This window comes from Bolinopsis microptera, chromosome 3 (assembly GCF_026151205.1).
Source record: "Bolinopsis microptera isolate Bmic1 chromosome 3, MBARI_Bmic_1.0, whole genome shotgun sequence".
NCBI classification, from domain to species: Eukaryota; Metazoa; Ctenophora; class Tentaculata; order Lobata; family Bolinopsidae; genus Bolinopsis; species Bolinopsis microptera.
Genome location: NC_087074.1, coordinates 17,905,705 through 17,924,922, shown reverse-complemented (window position 1 = coordinate 17,924,922; position 19,218 = coordinate 17,905,705). Strand labels below are relative to the sequence as shown.

At 39.1% G+C, this 19,218-nt stretch overlaps 1 protein-coding gene across 1 annotated transcript; it reads left to right on the top strand.

Annotated features, from left to right (window-relative positions):
* The first annotated feature begins 13,690 nt into the window (after positions 1–13,690).
* Positions 13,691–19,026, top strand: LOC134812624 (vacuolar-sorting protein SNF8-like). The gene is made up of 6 exons (XM_063820110.1): positions 13,691–16,930; positions 17,165–17,289; positions 17,544–17,667; positions 17,816–17,960; positions 18,284–18,375; positions 18,555–19,026. The coding sequence occupies exons 1-6, from the start codon at positions 16,865–16,867 to the stop codon at positions 18,714–18,716; spliced, it is 714 nt and encodes a 237-aa protein (XP_063676180.1). The 5' UTR covers positions 13,691–16,864; the 3' UTR covers positions 18,717–19,026.
* The last annotated feature ends 192 nt before the right edge of the window (positions 19,027–19,218 follow it).

Genomic DNA, 19,218 nt, shown 5'->3' with positions numbered 1-19,218 from the left:
ACCAACGCTACTGTAGCACAGCTCATTCAACAGCAAAGTTGTATGGAGACAAAACATTATAAAGAAAACCATCCTCAATACATAGTTCTTTCAAAACAGGAGCTTGTTATCATGTATATTTGTGTTTAAATAGAAAATTTAAAGAAGTTCTCTAGAATTTAATAACAAACCAACTTCTCAAAACAGAGTTAAGGGGGTCTTCAAGAAATTTTCACGAAATCGACTTTCTAGTTGTTTATAATACAATTTCAGAGAATATAGGTATGGGTCAAACTTAGAATTTATGAAAGTTTCGTAAAATTCCATTTATTATAGAGGGTGTGGCACCCGGACCCAACTCCCTCTTTTTCACTATAATTGTTTTTTAAAGAGTTATGACCATTTTAAGATCTGGCGGATACTTGATCCCAAGACTTAATCAGTGATCTCCTCACTCAATCAACCGTCTGTTTGGTTTGAGACTGCTTATAGGGCAACAACCGAAGCGATGTAACACAAATATCTTTGATTTTAAGGAAAGTCACTATCAGTATTCACTCAAAGTGATCAGATCGTCATCCCCAAACATGTATGGTACTGCCGAATGAGGCTAATTGTTGCACGTTAGCGAATACCTTCCGATGAGATCACTGATTGGGTGACGAAATCGCTGATTATGTGCCGAGATCATGTATCTGCCAGATCTTAAAAGGGTCATAACTCTGTGTTTAGTTGAATTATCTAACTAAATGTGTCTATAAATATACATTTAGAACTAACCATTGGGCACTTTTCCTTAAAAATATTGTGCTCTGCCAATTGCAGCACTTAATTTGATTGTGCTCTGCCAATTACATCACTTGATTTAATTGTATGTATACATTGTTTGAGTGACATTTTCCTTTCCTTAAAGCTTTAGTCTAACGAATACCTTAAAAAACCATTCCTCGGACAGATTTCCATGAATCAGTTTATTCTGATTTGCCATTCCTTCACACATGAGCAATTACAGAAGCAATTGCTACTTGTCCACCATATCAATCTCTTTGCAACGTACTTAAGCATATCCGTCCTTGATTTCATCAATGGTTTGTACAATAAATAAAAAGTGGGGGCATAGCATAGTAGCCTAGTAGGCTTTAATTGAAGAAATGTCAAATACTGTAGAGTGTAATATAACATGTAGGCTAAGCCTACATGTTATATTACACTCTATAGTATTTGACATTTCTTCAATTAAACTTTGTCCATACTCGCAGCTGGTATAGCAAACAGATACATGGCGCACGTTATATCTCCGCCAAAAGCACATCCAATTTGATATGTATGAAATATGTTTATAACTTGCTTGATTATGCACTAAGTTTTTTGAAAACTGGCCATGGGCCTAAATATTACATATCAATCAATTACAATTCATTAACATTACTAATATTAAAAACTGTCCAAAATATCTAAGAAAGTATTCTCTAGCCGAAGGGCTCAATATTTAAATCTAAATCTTCAATATTGTCTGGTTTATATCGCAACTTGGGCCCTCTGTCCCCCCTTATCGAAATAACTGTTGTCTTTAATACCTCAAAGCGCAAGCGCTTTCTAAGATATGTAACTGAGTCTGAATATCGCTGACCCGTTGGAGATTCCATCTTTTGTGCAAGCTTTTTAATCAAGCGTTGCGCTTCGACTCCCATGCCTCCTGTTGTGGAGAAAACTAAAGGTGTAAAGGAAGCTTTTTCCACTTCTAGGACCCTTGCATTATATGCTCTTTTCTTCTCAGCCTCGTGAGCCAAATACATCATAGGAATTGGTTTAGCTGCGTTGGTTGGAGCAGGAGCGTGAAACACTCTTACATCGAAAAATGCTCTTTCCAACGCATTCCAAACTGATCTTGCTGATATATCTAGTCGGGCTTGATCTCCAGTAGCTGTACCTCGTGGTAACTGCATGCCGCTGACTGGAAGAAGAGGGGGCTCTGTCTGAACATCCTTGCATTTGACTGTCCGCATGATATTAGCTATTGTATCTCGAAGTGAGTTATGCCTCAAGGTCACATAACCCCCAAGTTTACACGTGAGGGCATGGTTTGCGGAGTAGGAATCACCACAAGTACAAAGTTTTGGACAATCTTTCAGCTTCAGGGTATATCTTAAAGCTATAGTATCTGAAAACTGTTGCTTATTCAGGAGATAACCATAGCTTTTGAGTGGTAAGGTGGTTAGCCAGGAACTTGCACCCTTCTCCGCTGCTAGCTGTAACATAAGTTTAAATGTTTGTGGCAGAGACTCCTGAATTGCCTCCTGTCTTCTGGTGTAATACTCATTGCGATCTTTACTGATGGATGTCTAAGTTGGCGTTCCTCGACCAAAATTGAACGGGGAATCGTTTGAGATCACTTTCGAGGCACCTCGACAAAAGCTTTTTACGCTATTGTGCTTTTTATGAAGAAATACGTCAGTAGCGTTTTGGAGCTTGTTATTTTCTTTCAAAAGTATTCCAAGTGGTTTGTATAAGTGCATATATTAACTCTGAATGCATTGCAAAATAAGATTAGAGGCTTTCAAAAAAGAAACTATTTAAAACGGATCTGTAAATGATAGTCATTTTTGGTATGTTTCAGACGAAGTATTAGGAAAGATTGAGGGATTAAATTATGCTACTAATAAAGAGAAGCACAATGAATATCTTGTGTGTAATCCTCATGTTGCTAAACGACGATTTATCAACTTTTAATTGACGATGTCAATTTATGGCAGCTCGGCGCGGCACAGTAGCGCATCTCGCCGATCGAGCTGTGAGAAGCCTCATTGAGTGCGCGGCGCGGCACAGTAACGCATCGCGCTACAAATCAACTTATACAGTAGTGGAAAGTATGTAAATTAGATTCATTTTAACTTGGTTGATTGCTCTATCCAGAGCCCTTGCGCTTGCAGTAGCGCGCGCCCGCCTCACGGCGGTAAAAAGGGCTCTAGCCATCAACCCACCCAAATATTTTAGCACCACTCTACAGTGGTGCCAAAATTACCCGCACTTTTGTCCTCATTACATATTCGACGTGTGTAGCATTTTAGGCATTGATTGCGTAAACGAGGTGTCGTACGTCACCTCAAGATCGGGTGACAGGGGGCTGACCATGCCCGAACCTAATTGATCATTGATTGGGTCTGAGGTCAAGTGATTATGAGCCTATGAGGTCACGTGACTATGACGTCACCAGACCTTGTCCTCCGTTTCCCGCTAATTGGACCAGGTGAGCTTGCATGCTTGGATTACACAGGATTTTTGTAGGTTTACAACCTACCAGGACGCGCGCCGAGTTGGACTCGTCGACGGTCCAATATATGGAACAGATATTTTACGAGTATCACCCGTTAAACAGGATTTACACAGGATTACACAGGATTAAAATTAAATTATAGATCCATTATCATGGACCGTCATAATTGTACAGAGATTAATGAAAACATTCATCTTTCCTTGAAGTCAGGGCCAGGGTTATCCTTAAATCTTAATTATGACTAATTCGCGAGGTTCTCACCAAATTGATAGTAAAATTGTTTAAGTTTCGTGCATTTGAATTACGTTGACGCATATCTTCGGTGAAGCTATTTCGATCTTCGGAGCAGCGAAGGAAATAAGTGCACACACAATTGACAGCATAGGAGCGCCTTTCTTGAAATTGAATATACTGTGGGGTGTTTGGTTGAATATTAAGTGAACGGTGGCAGTGAATATGGAGGCTCTGGTGATTTTGAGGAATTACAGTTGAGTTAGGAGAAACGTTTTAAAACTTAGTGAAACGACCATGGGGGTCACGACGTGATACAAGTCTGTTTGCAACTCTCTCAAAGGGTTGTGGCGAAGTGAACTTATTTTACCCCTGATTCCGACTTGTCATACGTTGTATGACCCGCCGCGCACGATACAGGGGTACTATAGTGAAGCGACAGTGGGGGTCACCACCAACCACGTGATACAAATTCCGACCACCATTTATATATTATATAATATATCAGTAAACGATGAATTGTAGTTACCACTACTACATCATACATACACATTTCTTTGATATGAGAGAAAAGATGAATCTTTGATTCCAAAGTTACATCGGAAGTTGACGGATGTTACTCGTCTAAATTTCTTCGAAGTAGCGCGCCACTTTCTTCTCGAAATATTATGGCCCGATATAATGGCCCGATGGCAAGTGCTACGAAGTAGCACTTGCCATTTTTATTTACCACAAAACAATCAATACATGTTATATTTAAAAATAGAGTTAAAGTTGAAAATTCAACCATAGACTCAGTCCGACGCGAACACAAACATACAATGTTGAGTAATCCTCAGGTGCGGGCGTAAGCGCCGCGCTCGCAGGCTTTATTTAATTGTCATCTTTCAATTATGAATTACTTACTGGGCTGCGCTCAGCCTGTCATTCCGCCTAATCTCAATTTGGTTGTTTATGAACATGATAGCAGATAGCCTGAGGTCCCCAGGTAATGAATTACATGTTGGGGAAATTTCGGTCGTTTGCGCAGTACAAGCCATTGTAGCGCAATGCGTTAATGTGCCGCGCCTCGCACTCAATGTGCAATGAGGCTTATTGCAACGACAAATAGATCGGCTAGATCGGTGAAATGCGTTACTGTGCCGCGCCGAGCTGCGATGAATTGACATTGTCAATTAATACGTGAGCCATAAACACTGCATTAATGCCGATAACGGAGAATTTCCAAAACCGCACGCTTGTGATTGAACGCGCGCCTCTGCGAACATTGGTACCGCTCCAGCATTAAGTACTAAGCAGTAAACGGTTCTGCATAGACATCTATATCACGAAATAGCGCGCGCCGGGCTAGTCCATTAACAATGGATAATCACTGCCGCAATGATTTGTCCTACGTTGTATGACCCGCCGCGCACGAGTGCGCGGCTCCCCCTGTATCGTTAAAACTCTACAGGGATATAGTAAAACGACAGTGGGGGTCACGACGTGATACAAGCAGTAATAAAGTGATACCGATAAAATAAAAGTAACATTAGCTTGTTATGTGGGGAATCAGTGAAATTTTAAACAAAAAAAACAAAAAAAAACATTTACACCAATAGTCCTATCAACAACAGCTGGAATGGGAAGAGATATATATATATATAACTCTAAAACTCTGGTCACAAGAGCAACTGCCTAAACGTGCAGAAGTGAAAACAAATAAATAAAATACTAGCAATCCTTTGAATTCGCAATAAATAAGTTCGTTCAATGTCATTATATAATTCTAAAACCACATATATGTGACCAGTAAATAATTTAATTGGTCTATAGACTACTGTATAAAATTCTCAATATAAACTTTTAAACAATAATAAATTAATTAAAAAACACACAACAACCTTTGGTGTGTAAGAATGATTAAACAGCCTCATTTTGACACAAAATATCTTCATAATATTATAGTATATGCTATAATATTAGAACTGTTAAGTTGAGTTCAGGTAACAGAATTTAACTGTAATAGAACCTCTGCTGTGTTATCCACTGTTGAGATGTAGCCATATCTTCGTCCGGTCTAACATTGACCCCGGCTCATGAAATATATGCTTCGTCCGGTCTAACATTGAACCCGGCTCACTAATCATAGGGATGGTGTAGTTATGGTAGTTGGAATATAATCAACTGTTTAAAGTTTTATCTCTATTCGAAGGAATTCTTCTGCATCCTTTGTTATTTCCAGTGCTAGATCAAAGAACTCACGAAGTCTGCTCCATGATATCAACATTGAGTTCCCACCATAGCCTTGGTTTTTGATGTTGTGGAAAGGGTGTCTTTCAAGAAGCTCACTCATTTTGTTCCTTTTATCTGCTTGTACATCAGGACAGTCGGTAAGCAGGTGAAGTGAATTTTGAGCCCCTCGCTTACAATCACACAGTGGAGAATCAAATTTACTGCTTTTGAAGCGGTGTAGAAATTCATTCATTATGTTGTTCGGATAGAACAAGCTTAGAAACAAGGTTTCAAGTTGCCTTGATGTTTTGGGCGGAAACTTGAGCTTTGTGGCGCTCACTGTAGGTGCCTCTGTATACCCTTCCAGCTGGTACTGGCTGTTTATGGACGATTGCCAAAGCTGTTCACTGTAATGTTTCATCACTGATTTACTGTAGCTGCATCCTTTTATTGATAGACTGGTGAGTTTTTCTAGATCATGGTTATTTATGATTTTTAGATCCTCATTAGTGAAGTGTTCAGGAAGTATCGAAGATTTCCACAATAGAAACTGAAATACATCTTTTACTTTTCCAGTTAGTGCGCTGTAACTGCCTGATTTCATTTGGTCATCAATAAGGTGTTTCAGTGGATCCTCTTTATTCGGGAATATATTCAGTTTAAGGATGTGCTTCACTGAGTTCACTTTGTTTGATATGTTGAGTGGCAACACACCAAGTATCATTTCAGCTGTAGTTAGCCTTACATTGAACACTGCACCCAAAGCTGCTTTTATAGTCCTATACCAAGCGCTTTCAATTTCTTTGATACTTCTATTATTGATCCAGACAGTTCCAGCATAGTGGATCCGTGAATATATGAGAACTTCAATTAGCCTTACAATGACATGTTGTCTGAATCCCCAGTTGCGGTTTGTATACTTGCATATTGTAGCCCACCGGCCAAGTATCTTTCTGTTAATATCCTTTGCGTGCTCGATGTAGGTGAGCTTTCTATCCATTATCAAGCCTAGTACTTTGGTCTTTTCGACGAACTTGATCTCGTTGCTACCAAGACGAAATGACAATGGAAGAAGCGTTTCATCGTTTTCTGCAGTTCCAAATCCAATTAGTTCAGTTTTTCCGGGATCACAGTTTATTATCATTCTCCATGTTATACTCCATTTATAGATAGCATAACATGTCATCTGTAGATTGAGAAGACACTGGTGTGTTGTTTCACCTCTGACCCTTAATGTTCCATCATCTGCAAACTTGAAAACCCCTATATCTGGGTTGAGGGTGAGATCCTGTGCAAGGTCATGCAAAAAGAATTTGAATAGAATTGGAGACAATGCTGAACCTTGTGGTAGTCCAAATTCTCTACATGCTCTAATGAAGCCAGTATAGTTGTTGAATACAAGACGAACTTTTCTGTTGAAGAGAAAGCTGTTTATAAGTCTCCACATACTTCCGGATACTCCAAAGTCGGACAACTTTTTCATGAGACCTTTTTTCCAAACACTATCAAAAGCTTTTTCAAAATCTATAAAGAGACAGATGACCGTGTATTTCTTCTGAAGATGACTACGAACATCATTATCCAGTCTGTTTAGATAACGAACAGTGTTGCGCTTTTTTGTGAACCCTTCTTGATACTCATCGCTTAGGCCCTTCTTTCTAAGGTGCTCTTCTAATCTATTAGCAATTATTTGTTCAAACACCTTACCAATATAGGATGTTATAGAGATCGGTCGATAAGATCCTGCCTTGCTGTAGTCAGTTTTGCCTTCCTTCTTGAGAAATATTACATCAGCAATATCCCAAACCCAGTGGCCAGTCTTCAAACATGAATTCAACAATGCAAGAATACATTCAAAGGCAGTTCCTCCCAATTTTTTAAACATTACGGGATGGAATTCAAAGTTATCAAAGCTTTTTCCTGCTGCTTGATAATTTTTGAAGAAGTGTTGAAGTTCAGCTTTAGTAATCTCCCCATTTAGCATATCCTCTTCATCATTGGTTGTGTAGGTAGAGTCTTGGGGCTCACTTTCATTAGATTCAAGACATTCCTTATAGATTCTGTTGACATCTTCATAGAACTTTGCATCAAAATCTGTTCCTTTTTCCAGCAAATGTTTACCTGCAAAGAAGCTATCAAATAGTATTTCTTCAATGTCTTTAGAATCTGTGATAAGATCACCACTTGCTTCCTTGAAGGGCTCTACCTTGTTGTCACGTTTTTTAGAAAACATCCGATTGAATTCTTTCCAAAACTTTGTACATTGGGAGGCATTGAGATTGTTAGTCTTTGTTAAAATGAACTTTTGACACTCTTTTTTCCTAGTTTCATCAAACAAACCTTTGGCATGATCTAGGGCAGCTTTGTTCGACAAGGTGTTACGTTTCATATATAATCTCTTTGCGTCTCTAAGTGCTTTAGACATTTGAGTAAGTCTATCTGTCCAGTAAGGTTTGCTATGTGGGGTGGATTTCTTGTGTGTTGCAAACTTAGATGTTGCTGCATGGATTGTTGAGTTGATGGTGTCCCATTGAGATGTAGCATCACTGTCAAAGAAGTCTGCTTTCTTTGCTATTAGATCATCCTCAATATAATCTGACCATTTTGCCCATTTTGGGAAGAGAAGCAAATACTTTTTTCAAAAAGTTAGCTGATAGAATGTTTATGACTTATGCATAGAATTTAATTTTAAATAGAAATGTGAATATATCAAAATTTAAAACCTTCAAAACGGAGGCTTATAAATATTATTATATTATGATTGTAAAATAAAAGATAAAATTTTAAATTTGTTTCACTAAAATATGTTTCACTTTAGAAAATTAGGACAAAGATACATTGAGGCACTGACATTTATCAGGAAAAGGATAAGATTTGACTTATTGAGAACAACAATTATAGCTCTTAGAGGAGAAAGAGGGATAAAAAGTGGTAGCGCTGTTAAAATATCAGAACTAGATATAAATTTAGAGCCAACAAATTGAATTAGCTACTTTTACTACTTAAAGGGTTTTTATAAAATTTACTAAGATTTTTTATTGAATTTCATATTGAATTTTTATATAGGGTCAATGCTATATTATGTGTATATTGTTTGAATTTTCTAAGTTAGGGATACATTTGTAAACATAATAAAATGTGCCATGTACCACACCTGACAGAAACAGGAAGGAAAGAGCAGCTCATCAGAAATTTGTTCTCAAACTAAAGGAAATTATCACTGCTCAGCCAACAAAGTATCACAATGTTAGGGATGGCAGGATTTTAAGTGTAGATAAGACATTTACTGTCACCAATATAGCTGTCACCTAGACAGTCACGAAGGTGTACCATTCAGTGCATTGGTTATCTATCGTACTTTATTTTGATCGCATTTAAGACTGATGCGTATATTTGATGATTTATGCTATTAGAACGACGAAATTTTTAGTTTCAACGAGAACCTTTTTTTGTGAGTCTTAAAACTGCAACCGTGATTTGTGATTGTAACCCAGTTTGTGGAACACACATCGCTGAATATGGAATAGCAATCTCGAAGGTCTCACTCAGGCCAGGTTTATCTAGGGCTATTCTCTCAGGGCACACTACCAGTTGTTTATGTTTTGTGTTCTCTGCCAAGATACATCGTTTGATTTTTGGATATTTTGGTATGTCTTACTGGTTTAACATTTATCATAGATATTCTCTGTAATTCAATTATTTTTCGAGTAAACATTTATCAGGGAACCAAAACCCGATCCCCAATTAATCTGCAATATATTTAAGTTTAATTTTCTAGTTTTCGTCGTCATCCGCGTCCGTCCACACTAGGAACTGACCGGAAATCCGGCTGAATCCGGATCCGGCCGGATATCCGGCTTCAAAATCCGGCTCCGGCTCCGGCTCCGGCTGGAAAAAATTTGCCGGATTTTTGCCGGATTTCAGTTTTTTTTACCGAAAAAAAAATCAAAAAAAGTAATTTTCGAAAAAATTTTGACTTAGAAAATTTTCGCGGGTCCGAGTCGTACTCGTACCTCCTGTATCGGGAGCTCCCGCTTCCGAGCTCGTGTTGCAAAGGGGAGGCCTGCCTTCCGAGATCACATAACCGGGGGAAACCTCGAGTCCAGAATTGTGTATCGGACTTCGAAAAAACCGAGCTCGTGTTGCAAAGGGGAGGCCTGCCTTCCGAGATCACATTACCGGGGAAAACCTCGAGTCCAGAATTGTGTATCGAGGGATAGGTGCGGACTTCGAAAAACCGAAAAAATATTTTCGGCTAATAATGAACAAGGTAGCCGAATCGTGGAAAAAATTGGTTTTCAGAAAAACTTAGAAAAGATTTTGACTTAGAAAATTTCGGTCCGAGTCGTTCTCGAGACGTACCTCCTGTATCGGGAGCTCCCGCTTCCTAGCTCGTGTTGCAAAGGGGAGGCCTGCCTTCCGAGATCACATTACCGGGGGAAACCTCTCGTCCAGAATTGTGTATCGAGGGATAGGTGCGGACTTCGAAAAACCGAAAAAATATTTTCGGCTAATAATGAACAGGGTAGCCTGAATCGTGGAAAAAAGTGGTTTTCGGAAAAACTTAGAAAAAATTTTGACTTAGAAAATTTTCGGTCCGAGTCGTACCTCCTGTATCGGGAGCTCCCGCTTCCGAGCTCGTGTTGCAAAGGGGAGGCCTGCCTTCCGAGATCACATTACCGGGGGAAACCTCTCGTCCAGAATTGTGTATCGAGGGGTAGGTGCGGACTTCGAAAAAACCGAAAAAATATTTTCGGCTAATAATGAACAGGGTAGCCTGAATCGTGGAAAAAATTGGTTTTCGGAAAAACTTAGAAAAAATTTTGACTTAGAAAATTTTCGATCCGAGTCGTACCTCCTGTATCGGGAACTCCCGCTTCCGAGCTCGTGTTGCAAATAAAAGGGGAGGCCTGCCTTCCGAGATCAGATCACATTACCGGGGGAAACCTCTCGTCCAGAATTGTGTATCGAGGGGTAGGTGCGGACTTCGAAAAAACCGAAAAAATATTTTCGGCTAATAATGAACAGGGTAGCCTGAATCGTGGAAAAAAGTGGTTTTCGGAAAAACTTAGAAAAAATTTTGACTTAGAAAATTTTCGGTCCGAGTCGTACCTCCTGTATCGGGAGCTCCCGCTTCCGAGCTCGTGTTGCAAAGGGGAGGCCTGCCTTCCGAGATCACATTACCGGGGAAAACCTCGAGTCCAGAATTGTGTATCGAGGGATAGGTGCGGACTTCGAAAAACCGAAAAAATATTTTCGGCTAATAATGAACAAGGTAGCCGAATCGTGGAAAAAAGTGGTTTTCAGAAAAACTTAGAAAAGATTTTGACTTAGAAAATTTCGGTCCGAGTCGTTCTCGAGACGTACCTCCTGTATCGGGAGCTCCCGCTTCCTAGCTCGTGTTGCAAAGGGGAGGCCTGCCTTCCGAGATCACATTACCGGGGGAAACCTCTCGTCCAGAATTGTGTATCGAGGGATAGGTGCGGACTTCGAAAAACCGAAAAAATATTTTCGGCTAATAATGAACAGGGTAGCCTGAATCGTGGAAAAAAGTGGTTTTCGGAAAAACTTAGAAAAAATTTTGACTTAGAAAATTTTCGGTCCGAGTCGTACCTCCTGTATCGGGAGCTCCCGCTTCCGAGCTCGTGTTGCAAAGGGGAGGCCTGCCTTCCGAGATCACATTACCGGGGAAAACCTCGAGTCCAGAATTGTGTATCGAGGGATAGGTGCGGACTTCGAAAAACCGAAAAAATATTTTCGGCTAATAATGAACAAGGTAGCCGAATCGTGGAAAAAAGTGGTTTTCAGAAAAACTTAGAAAAGATTTTGACTTAGAAAATTTCGGTCCGAGTCGTTCTCGAGACGTACCTCCTGTATCGGGAGCTCCCGCTTCCTAGCTCGTGTTGCAAAGGGGAGGCCTGCCTTCCGAGATCACATTACCGGGGGAAACCTCTCGTCCAGAATTGTGTATCGAGGGATAGGTGCGGACTTCGAAAAACCGAGAAAATATTTTCGGCTAATAATGAACAGGGTAGCCTGAATTGTGGAAAAAAGTGGTTTTCGGAAAAACTTAGAAAAAATTTTGACTTAGAAAATTTTCGGTCCGAGTCGTACCTCCTGTATCGGGAGCTCCCGCTTCCGAGCTCGTGTTGCAAAGGGGAGGCCTGCCTTCCGAGATCACATTACCGGGGGAAACCTCTCGTCCAGAATTGTGTATCGAGGGGTAGGTGCGGACTTCGAAAAAACCGAAAAAATATTTTCGGCTAATAATGAACAGGGTAGCCTGAATCGTGGAAAAAATTGGTTTTCGGAAAAACTTAGAAAAAATTTTGACTTAGAAAATTTTCGATCCGAGTCGTACCTCCTGTATCGGGAGCTCCTGCTTCCGAGCTCGTGTTGCAAATAAAAGGGGAGGCCTGCCTTCCGAGATCAGATCACATTACCGGGGGAAACCTCGAGTCCAGAATTGTGTATCGAGGGGTAGGTGCGGACTTCGAAAAACCGAAAAAATATTTTCGGCTAATAATGAACAAGGTAACCTGAATCGTGGAAAAAAGTGGTTTTCAGAAAAACTTAGAAAAATTTTTGACTTAGAAAATTTTCGGTCCGAGTCGTTCTTGAGACGTACCTCCTGTATCGAGAGCTCCCGCTTCCGAGCTCATGTTGCTAAGGGGAGGCCTGCCTTCCGAGATCGAATTACCGGGGGAAACCTCGAGTCCAGAATTATGTATCGAGGGGTAGGTGCGGACTAAGAAAAAATCGAAAAAATATTTTCGGCCACCTCCCTGGGCTAGCCCCGGGCTATAATCGCAACCTTGGCAGTATTAAATTAGAGGAAAACTGAACCTTATTACGAACAGTAGCTCTAGTATTTATCTTTATCACGTTTTATAATTAATATTATGATAATTAAATGACAAAAGTATAAAAATAAGAATATGAATTTAAATTTTCCGGCAAGATCCGGCAAAATCCGGCAAGATCCGGCTGCCTTATATTTCACTCTGAAACCACCGGTTCCGGTCCGGCAAAATCCGGCTTGCCGGATTTGAGATTGAAATCCGGCAAGGTTCCTAGTCCACACATCGTCAAAACTCTGTCGAAGCCTTATGAATAAGGTTTTTCAAATTGGTCGGTTGTAAGTGGTTTAATTGATGGTTTTGTATCACTAATGTGACATAAAATGGCTCTCTTTTTCTTCCTCCTCACAGGATGGCCAAAGTGCAAAGAAACTGCTGCTAACTGCTGCAAGTGGCGCACGCGTGACAGCAGCAGTGAGCAGCAATTAGCAGCAGTTTCTTTGCACTTTGGCCCTCCTGTGTCCTCGCTCTCTCTCCCATTTCTGCATATTATGTAGTGTTGGTACATGAATCATAATTAGGTTTGCCACTAGATAATACTATAAGCTTATTAGGGGGGATTGCACTCATTGTGGTCTGTTTGGACTGTATAGAGAGTTCATACTTTCATACGACAATGTTATGCATGTTTTCAAATATAATAGGGAGGTTTATTACATACTTTAGCATTTCCACTGCAATAGTGAAGTCCCGGCTGTATGCACGGGTTACACTAGTATCAAAATAATTTCAATGTGATTTTGCCAGTGGCGTAACGAAAGGCCCTGCTAACCCCGCTGTGCAGGGGGGCGCCGTCTTAGGGGGGCGCCAAATCGTCGTTTGAATGTGGGAAAATTTCGAAAACTTAACTAAAGTACTAGCAAAACTGCGCGTTTTGCTCTAGATACACATTTTTTTAGAGATTTTACCGGCGTATTCTTTAAGATCACCTAATTTGTTCAATTTTAGGGAGGGGCACCAAAAGGGGAGGGGGCGCCAACAGGGGGGCGCTTTTTTCGGCAGGGGGGCGCCAACAGGCAACGTTACGCCACTGGATTTTGCATGGCTGAAATGTAACGCTTGATTTTCATATATGATAATTAATCGAATTTAAAAAAATTAGCAAGCGATTCATACTCTCAACCAGAATTCTTTTCAGATGTCATGTCCTCACATTAAAAGCGAAGTAAAGACTGAAGAAGAGGATTCGAGAAGCGAAAATGGAGGTTTTCTGTGTCCAGCATGTGGTGAACAACTTTTCTATGAGAAGTATTTTATTGAACATATCAGGGAACGTCATTATAAGCCTGACCTACAAGTACAAGAACAGGATGAGGAACAAAGATTGTTCAGTGACTTTACTGGAGGGTCTTTTCATGACAATAGTCACGTTAAAGAACAAGATGGTTGTTGTGTTAAAAATAAATGTGACTTTTTGAAATCAGAAGTAAAAACGGAGCAGACAAAAATTAATGGAAAGTCCGGTGGCTTCCTCTGCTCAGTTTGTGGGGAAAAGTTTCTGGAGGAGGATAGTTTCATTAAACATATCAGAGATCATGTAGAAAACTCTGGCAAACGAAAAAGACCAAAATGTGATGAATTTCAAAATGATAGTGATAATATTAGTAGTCTAGGATCTGGAATCAGGAATAGATTGGACATTATTTGCATTCCTCTGAAAACTTGCAATCCTCAAGAAAATATCGGAGCTACTCTTCGATATAACGTAACAACTTACTCAGAAAAGAAGCCATTTAAATGTCCAGATTGTTCATATATGCAGCAGCTCGGAAATCAGATCTTAAAGTACATACGAAGACTCACTCTGGAGATAAACCATTTAAATGTCCAGATTGTTTGTATGCAGCAGGTCGGAAATCACAACTTGATGTGCATATGAGTTATCACTTGGGAGAGAAGCCATTTAAATGTCCAGATTGTTCATATGCAGCAGTTCAGAAATCAACTTTTCAAAATCATTTGAAGATTCACTCCGGCGAGAAACCATTTAAATGTCCAGATTGTTCATATGCAGCAGCTCGGAACTCAGATCTTAAAATACATACGAAGACTCACTCCGGAGATAAACCATTTAAATGTCCAGATTGTTTGTATGCAGCAGTTCGGAAATCACAACTCAATGTGCATTATATGAGTAATCACTCGGGAGAGAAGCCATTTAAATGTCCAGATTGTTTGTATGCAACAGCTCGGAAATCAAACCTACAAGATCATTTGAAGATTCACTCAGGAGATAAACCATTTAAATGTCCAGATTGTTCGTATGCAGCAGTTCGGAAATCATATCTTGATGTGCATTATATGAGGAATCACTCAGGAGAAAAGCCATTTAAATGTCCAGATTGCTCGTACGCAGCAGTTCAAAAATCTCAACTTGATGTGCATATGAGTAATCACTCTGGAGAGAAGCCATTTAAATGTCCAGATTGTTCGTATGCAACAGCTCGGAAATCACACTTTAAAGATCAGCTAAAGACTCACTCTGGAGAGAAACCATTTAAATGTCCAGATTGTTCTTATGCAGCAGTTCAGAAATCAGCTTTTCAAAATCATTTGAAGATTCACTCCGGGGAGAAACCATTTAAATGTCCAGATTGTTCGTTCGCGGCAGCTCGGAAAGCAAATCTTAAAGTACATATGAGTACTCACAGAGAGAAGCCTTTTGAATGTCCAGATTGCTCATATGCAACAGTTCGGAAATCAGATCTTAAAGTACATTTGATTACTCACTCGGGAGAGAAGCCATTTAAATGTCCAGATTGTTTGTATGCAGCAGCTCGGAAATCACACCTAAAAGAACATACTCTGAATATTCACTCTGGAGAGAAACCATTTAAATGTCCAGATTGTTTGTTTGCGACAGCTCAGAAATCACACCTCAAAGTACATATGCGTACTCACTCGGGAGAAAAACCTTTTAAATGTCCAGATTGTTCATATGAAACAGTTCAGAAATCGGATCTCAAAGATCATCTAAAGACTCACTCTTTTGAGTTTAATTCTCGTTTCTCATTATAATTTATATAATGCATTTAACAAAATATAAGGTTAATGGTGTTATTTTACGAGGTAAAATGATTCATTTATCCGAATATCAGAAGTTTTAAAACACGATAAATAATAATAATTAAATTAATTTGTAAAGTTCGTAGATTCCTCTAGAGGGTCATCGAATAGTTCGACCGCCCTTGTTTTACAGTACACTACATTGTAGATGTTCTGAAGGAGTATCCTAAGATTCTTGATCTTTTGGCACAGGCACCCCTCCTCATTTAACCCTCAATCAAGTTTCCTATCATTCGGCTGAGTCGACCGAGGAGATCACATAGATCCAATGAATCCTTAGCTACTCCCTAGACTGAGTGAAACTGGGATTCGAACCCTGAACCTTCTGTACAGATAAGAAGGCGGAAGCTCTAACCACTAGGCCACCCAGCCATTCAATAACGAGAGTCTTGAATTTAAGTTTTTTCCCCGTATCAAGTCAACAACTTTCATATTATCTTAGAAACAATTTCATACATGCATGGCTGTTAAATACATCAAAAAACGGCTTCAAAATACAGTGTATTTCATTTCTGAGAGAAATACGTCAAATACGTCAAGGATTTCCTCCATCCGGCGCTAAACAGATTTAATTTTTGTAATAATTGAAGCAGCTTGAAATCCACGCAATTTTGATTTCTAATAACTACCGCTGAATTTCACGTTTTGGATTTTGAGTGCTTGTAATCAGTAGAGGATACCAGGGTTGTATTGTCAAGAATCAAGTACTGGTTTGTTGGGTGAAATTCTAAGTTTGACCCATATCTATATTCTCTGAAATCTTTGTGTGAAATTCTGACACGAATTACGTGAGTTATTAAAGGGTTGCGTGTGGGTAGTTACTTTTGGGCACCCTGTATATTAAAGTATATCCCTCCCCCTAAATCGGGAAAAAACCTACATTTTAATATGGCACCTTCACGAACTTGGAAAAACTTTATATCGATAATCTGTTTTAGTCATAATTAAGATCTTTAATTATTTGGTTTCTTACTATCAGTATTACATCAGTAATCAGTATTCCAGGTATTTTTTAAAGCATAAGTTTCTTTTCTAATAGAAAAACGAGTAAAATGTCGATTTCGAGGAAATTTTCATGAATACCCCCCTGCCCCCTTCAAGCTATACTTAGCCCTAGCCAAAACACAATTATACCGGGAATCACCTCCTGACTGTGGTGTACCAAATTATTATTTTATAATAATTCCTCTTATTAAGGTAATATAATCAGTTAAAATGGAAATCTGAAATTGACACAAGGATGAGACGGAACGTGGGAATAGGTGCTATCAGAAAGCAAAGACTTGCACAAGAGAAACTAACACAGGTATTTTCTCTTTAAACTTTAAAAAAGAGTTGAGTTGAAGATAATATTGTAATATCGGATTCATGATATCATTATGTTAAGAATATCAATTATTCCAGCAGTTTTGGTTTTTGGTTACACCTGTACAGAGATTTGTCATTTGTATTCGATGATCTTGTTAGTTAAGGTTCTGAATTCACTTTGTTTAAATATTAAGTAAATTTGTACACAAATTTTACATTTTAAATATTTCAGAAAGGCAATGAAATTGCTGAACTACAAGTGCAGCAGGTTTCGCAGCAGATGGATGTATTTAAGAAGTCCCTTGAGGAATTTGCAATGAAATATAAAAATGAGATAAAGAAAAATCCTGAGTTTAGGTAAATTTTAATGAAGCCGTTAATTTTAATTTATTGCAAATTTTATTATACACAATAATACATTGTATTATTGTATATACAATTAACCCTTAATGACTTAACAGTATATAATACAATTTAATTTAGGAGAAGCCTCAAAAATCAAACAACGCCTTGGGCCGGGAATACACTAATTGTAGAATAAATTTTACAAGTCTATTTTTTTCTGCTTATCATTAATCATGAAATTGGGGTTCACTCAAAGTTTGATTCAGGGCCCGTTTTCAAGTCATGTGCTCAAAGATAGGTGTCGATCCTCTTGCTTCATCCAAAGGTTTCTGGGCCCAATTACTTGGAGTTGGCGATTTTTACTATGAACTTGGAGTTCAAATCGTTGAGGTGAGGAATAATATTTAAATAATTTAATTTTCGGTACCAAACATGTACGTGCTCAGTACGTGCTCAGAGCATATATTTCTAATTAGAAGGGTTGTTTATCTCTCTGTAAGTGATTGTTCTCTCTGATAACCACCCTTGTAATTGTCAGGTGTGTCTAGCTACTAGACCGATTAACGGAGGTATCATCACTATGGAGGATCTAGTTGCTAGATTGGGTAAAAGTAGCGGCAAAACACGTAAAGACGTTCAACCTGATGACGTTTCCAGAGCTATCGGCAAGCTTGCTGTCCTAGGTACCTATAATTTAAATATGCTCTAGGGTATATAGTATTGTAAATAATCATTCAAAGGTTTTTAACAAATGTATTTAAGTACTATAAGCATACTTATTAAGTAGGCTCTATAATGAGCAGTCTGTGCCTTGAAGTGACCGCTGGTCAGTGGTCATGTTACCGCTGCTCACTGGTCATGTGACTGCTGGTCAGTGGTAATATCAGCTAATGATTTGGTTTGCTAAACCTGTTAGGCTAGGATCGGATGAATCCTCAATATTAGCAACGTCAAAGGTATATAAGCTTCCTTTTTAAAACACAGATTCACATATCGCTGTCTTTAGGTGATGGCTTTAAGATAGTGAAAGCTGGAAAACAGAGCCTTGTACAGTCGGTTCCTGGTGAACTGACCATGGATCATACTACTGCTTTAGATGTAAGTATGGTGTGGTAATCTCCTGAAGGCGAGGTCATTTAAAGGTTGACATCTCACATCGCCCTCATTTGATCGTAATTACGATACTTATAGTTTTTGATGGCGTCATGACTCCAAGAACTTGTTACTGTCAATTAACGCACTAACGGTTCTATTAAAACCTACAATAATGATTACAGGTAGCGAGCCAGAGTGGCGGGAGTTTGACGATATCGAGTTTAGAGAAAATGGGCTGGCCTGAGCTAAGAATAAACCAAACAATTGATAGTCTAATGGATCAGGGTATGATATGGATAGATGAGGTGGATAGTAGCTACTGGGTACCCGCTCTCTTTCACTGATGCAAATTGAACTGAGAGGCTGGAAGTTGTTGAATAGCCATATCATGAGGATCTATTTTGACGTTATTCGGAATGGCCACTATCGGAGGGTTACTGTCAGAGCGGGCAATTAGTGACCAAGTAGTGACCAAGTAACCGATCACTAATAAAATGTTTTGTTATTGATCATCTTTTGTACAGAAATGGCCTGATATTTTAGACTGAAATGTTGGGGTTAGTTACAACTTCTGGTATTCATTTAATCAGTTGTTGAGATTTTGAAAGTCATTGTGAATAATGATTTTAATGCAGTTATAATGTTTATATTTAAGATTCCAGAATTACTGATTCAACTCATTATAATTAAATAATTTTAGAACATCTCGGAATTGTTTGGCCGTATTATAATGGCCGGTGGCTATTTATCTATCTATATTATAATGTGATCACATGAGGCTACACCGTACCCAGTAACCAACAATCACCCTGATTTACAACCTTGTAAATGTTAACTTACTTTGTC

What these genes read in the sequence shown, in the direction of transcription:
- LOC134812624 (XM_063820110.1), top strand. Translation starts at nt 16,865, where the DNA reads ATGAGACGGAACGTGGGAATAGGTGCTATCAGAAAGCAAAGACTTGCA. An exon ending in CACAAGAGAAACTAACACAG is followed by an intron (nt 16,931 to 17,164) that starts GTATTTTCTCTT and finishes TAAATATTTCAG; the next exon opens with AAAGGCAATGAAATTGCTGA. An exon ending in CGGCAAGCTTGCTGTCCTAG is followed by an intron (nt 17,961 to 18,283) that starts GTACCTATAATT and finishes CGCTGTCTTTAG; the next exon opens with GTGATGGCTTTAAGATAGTG.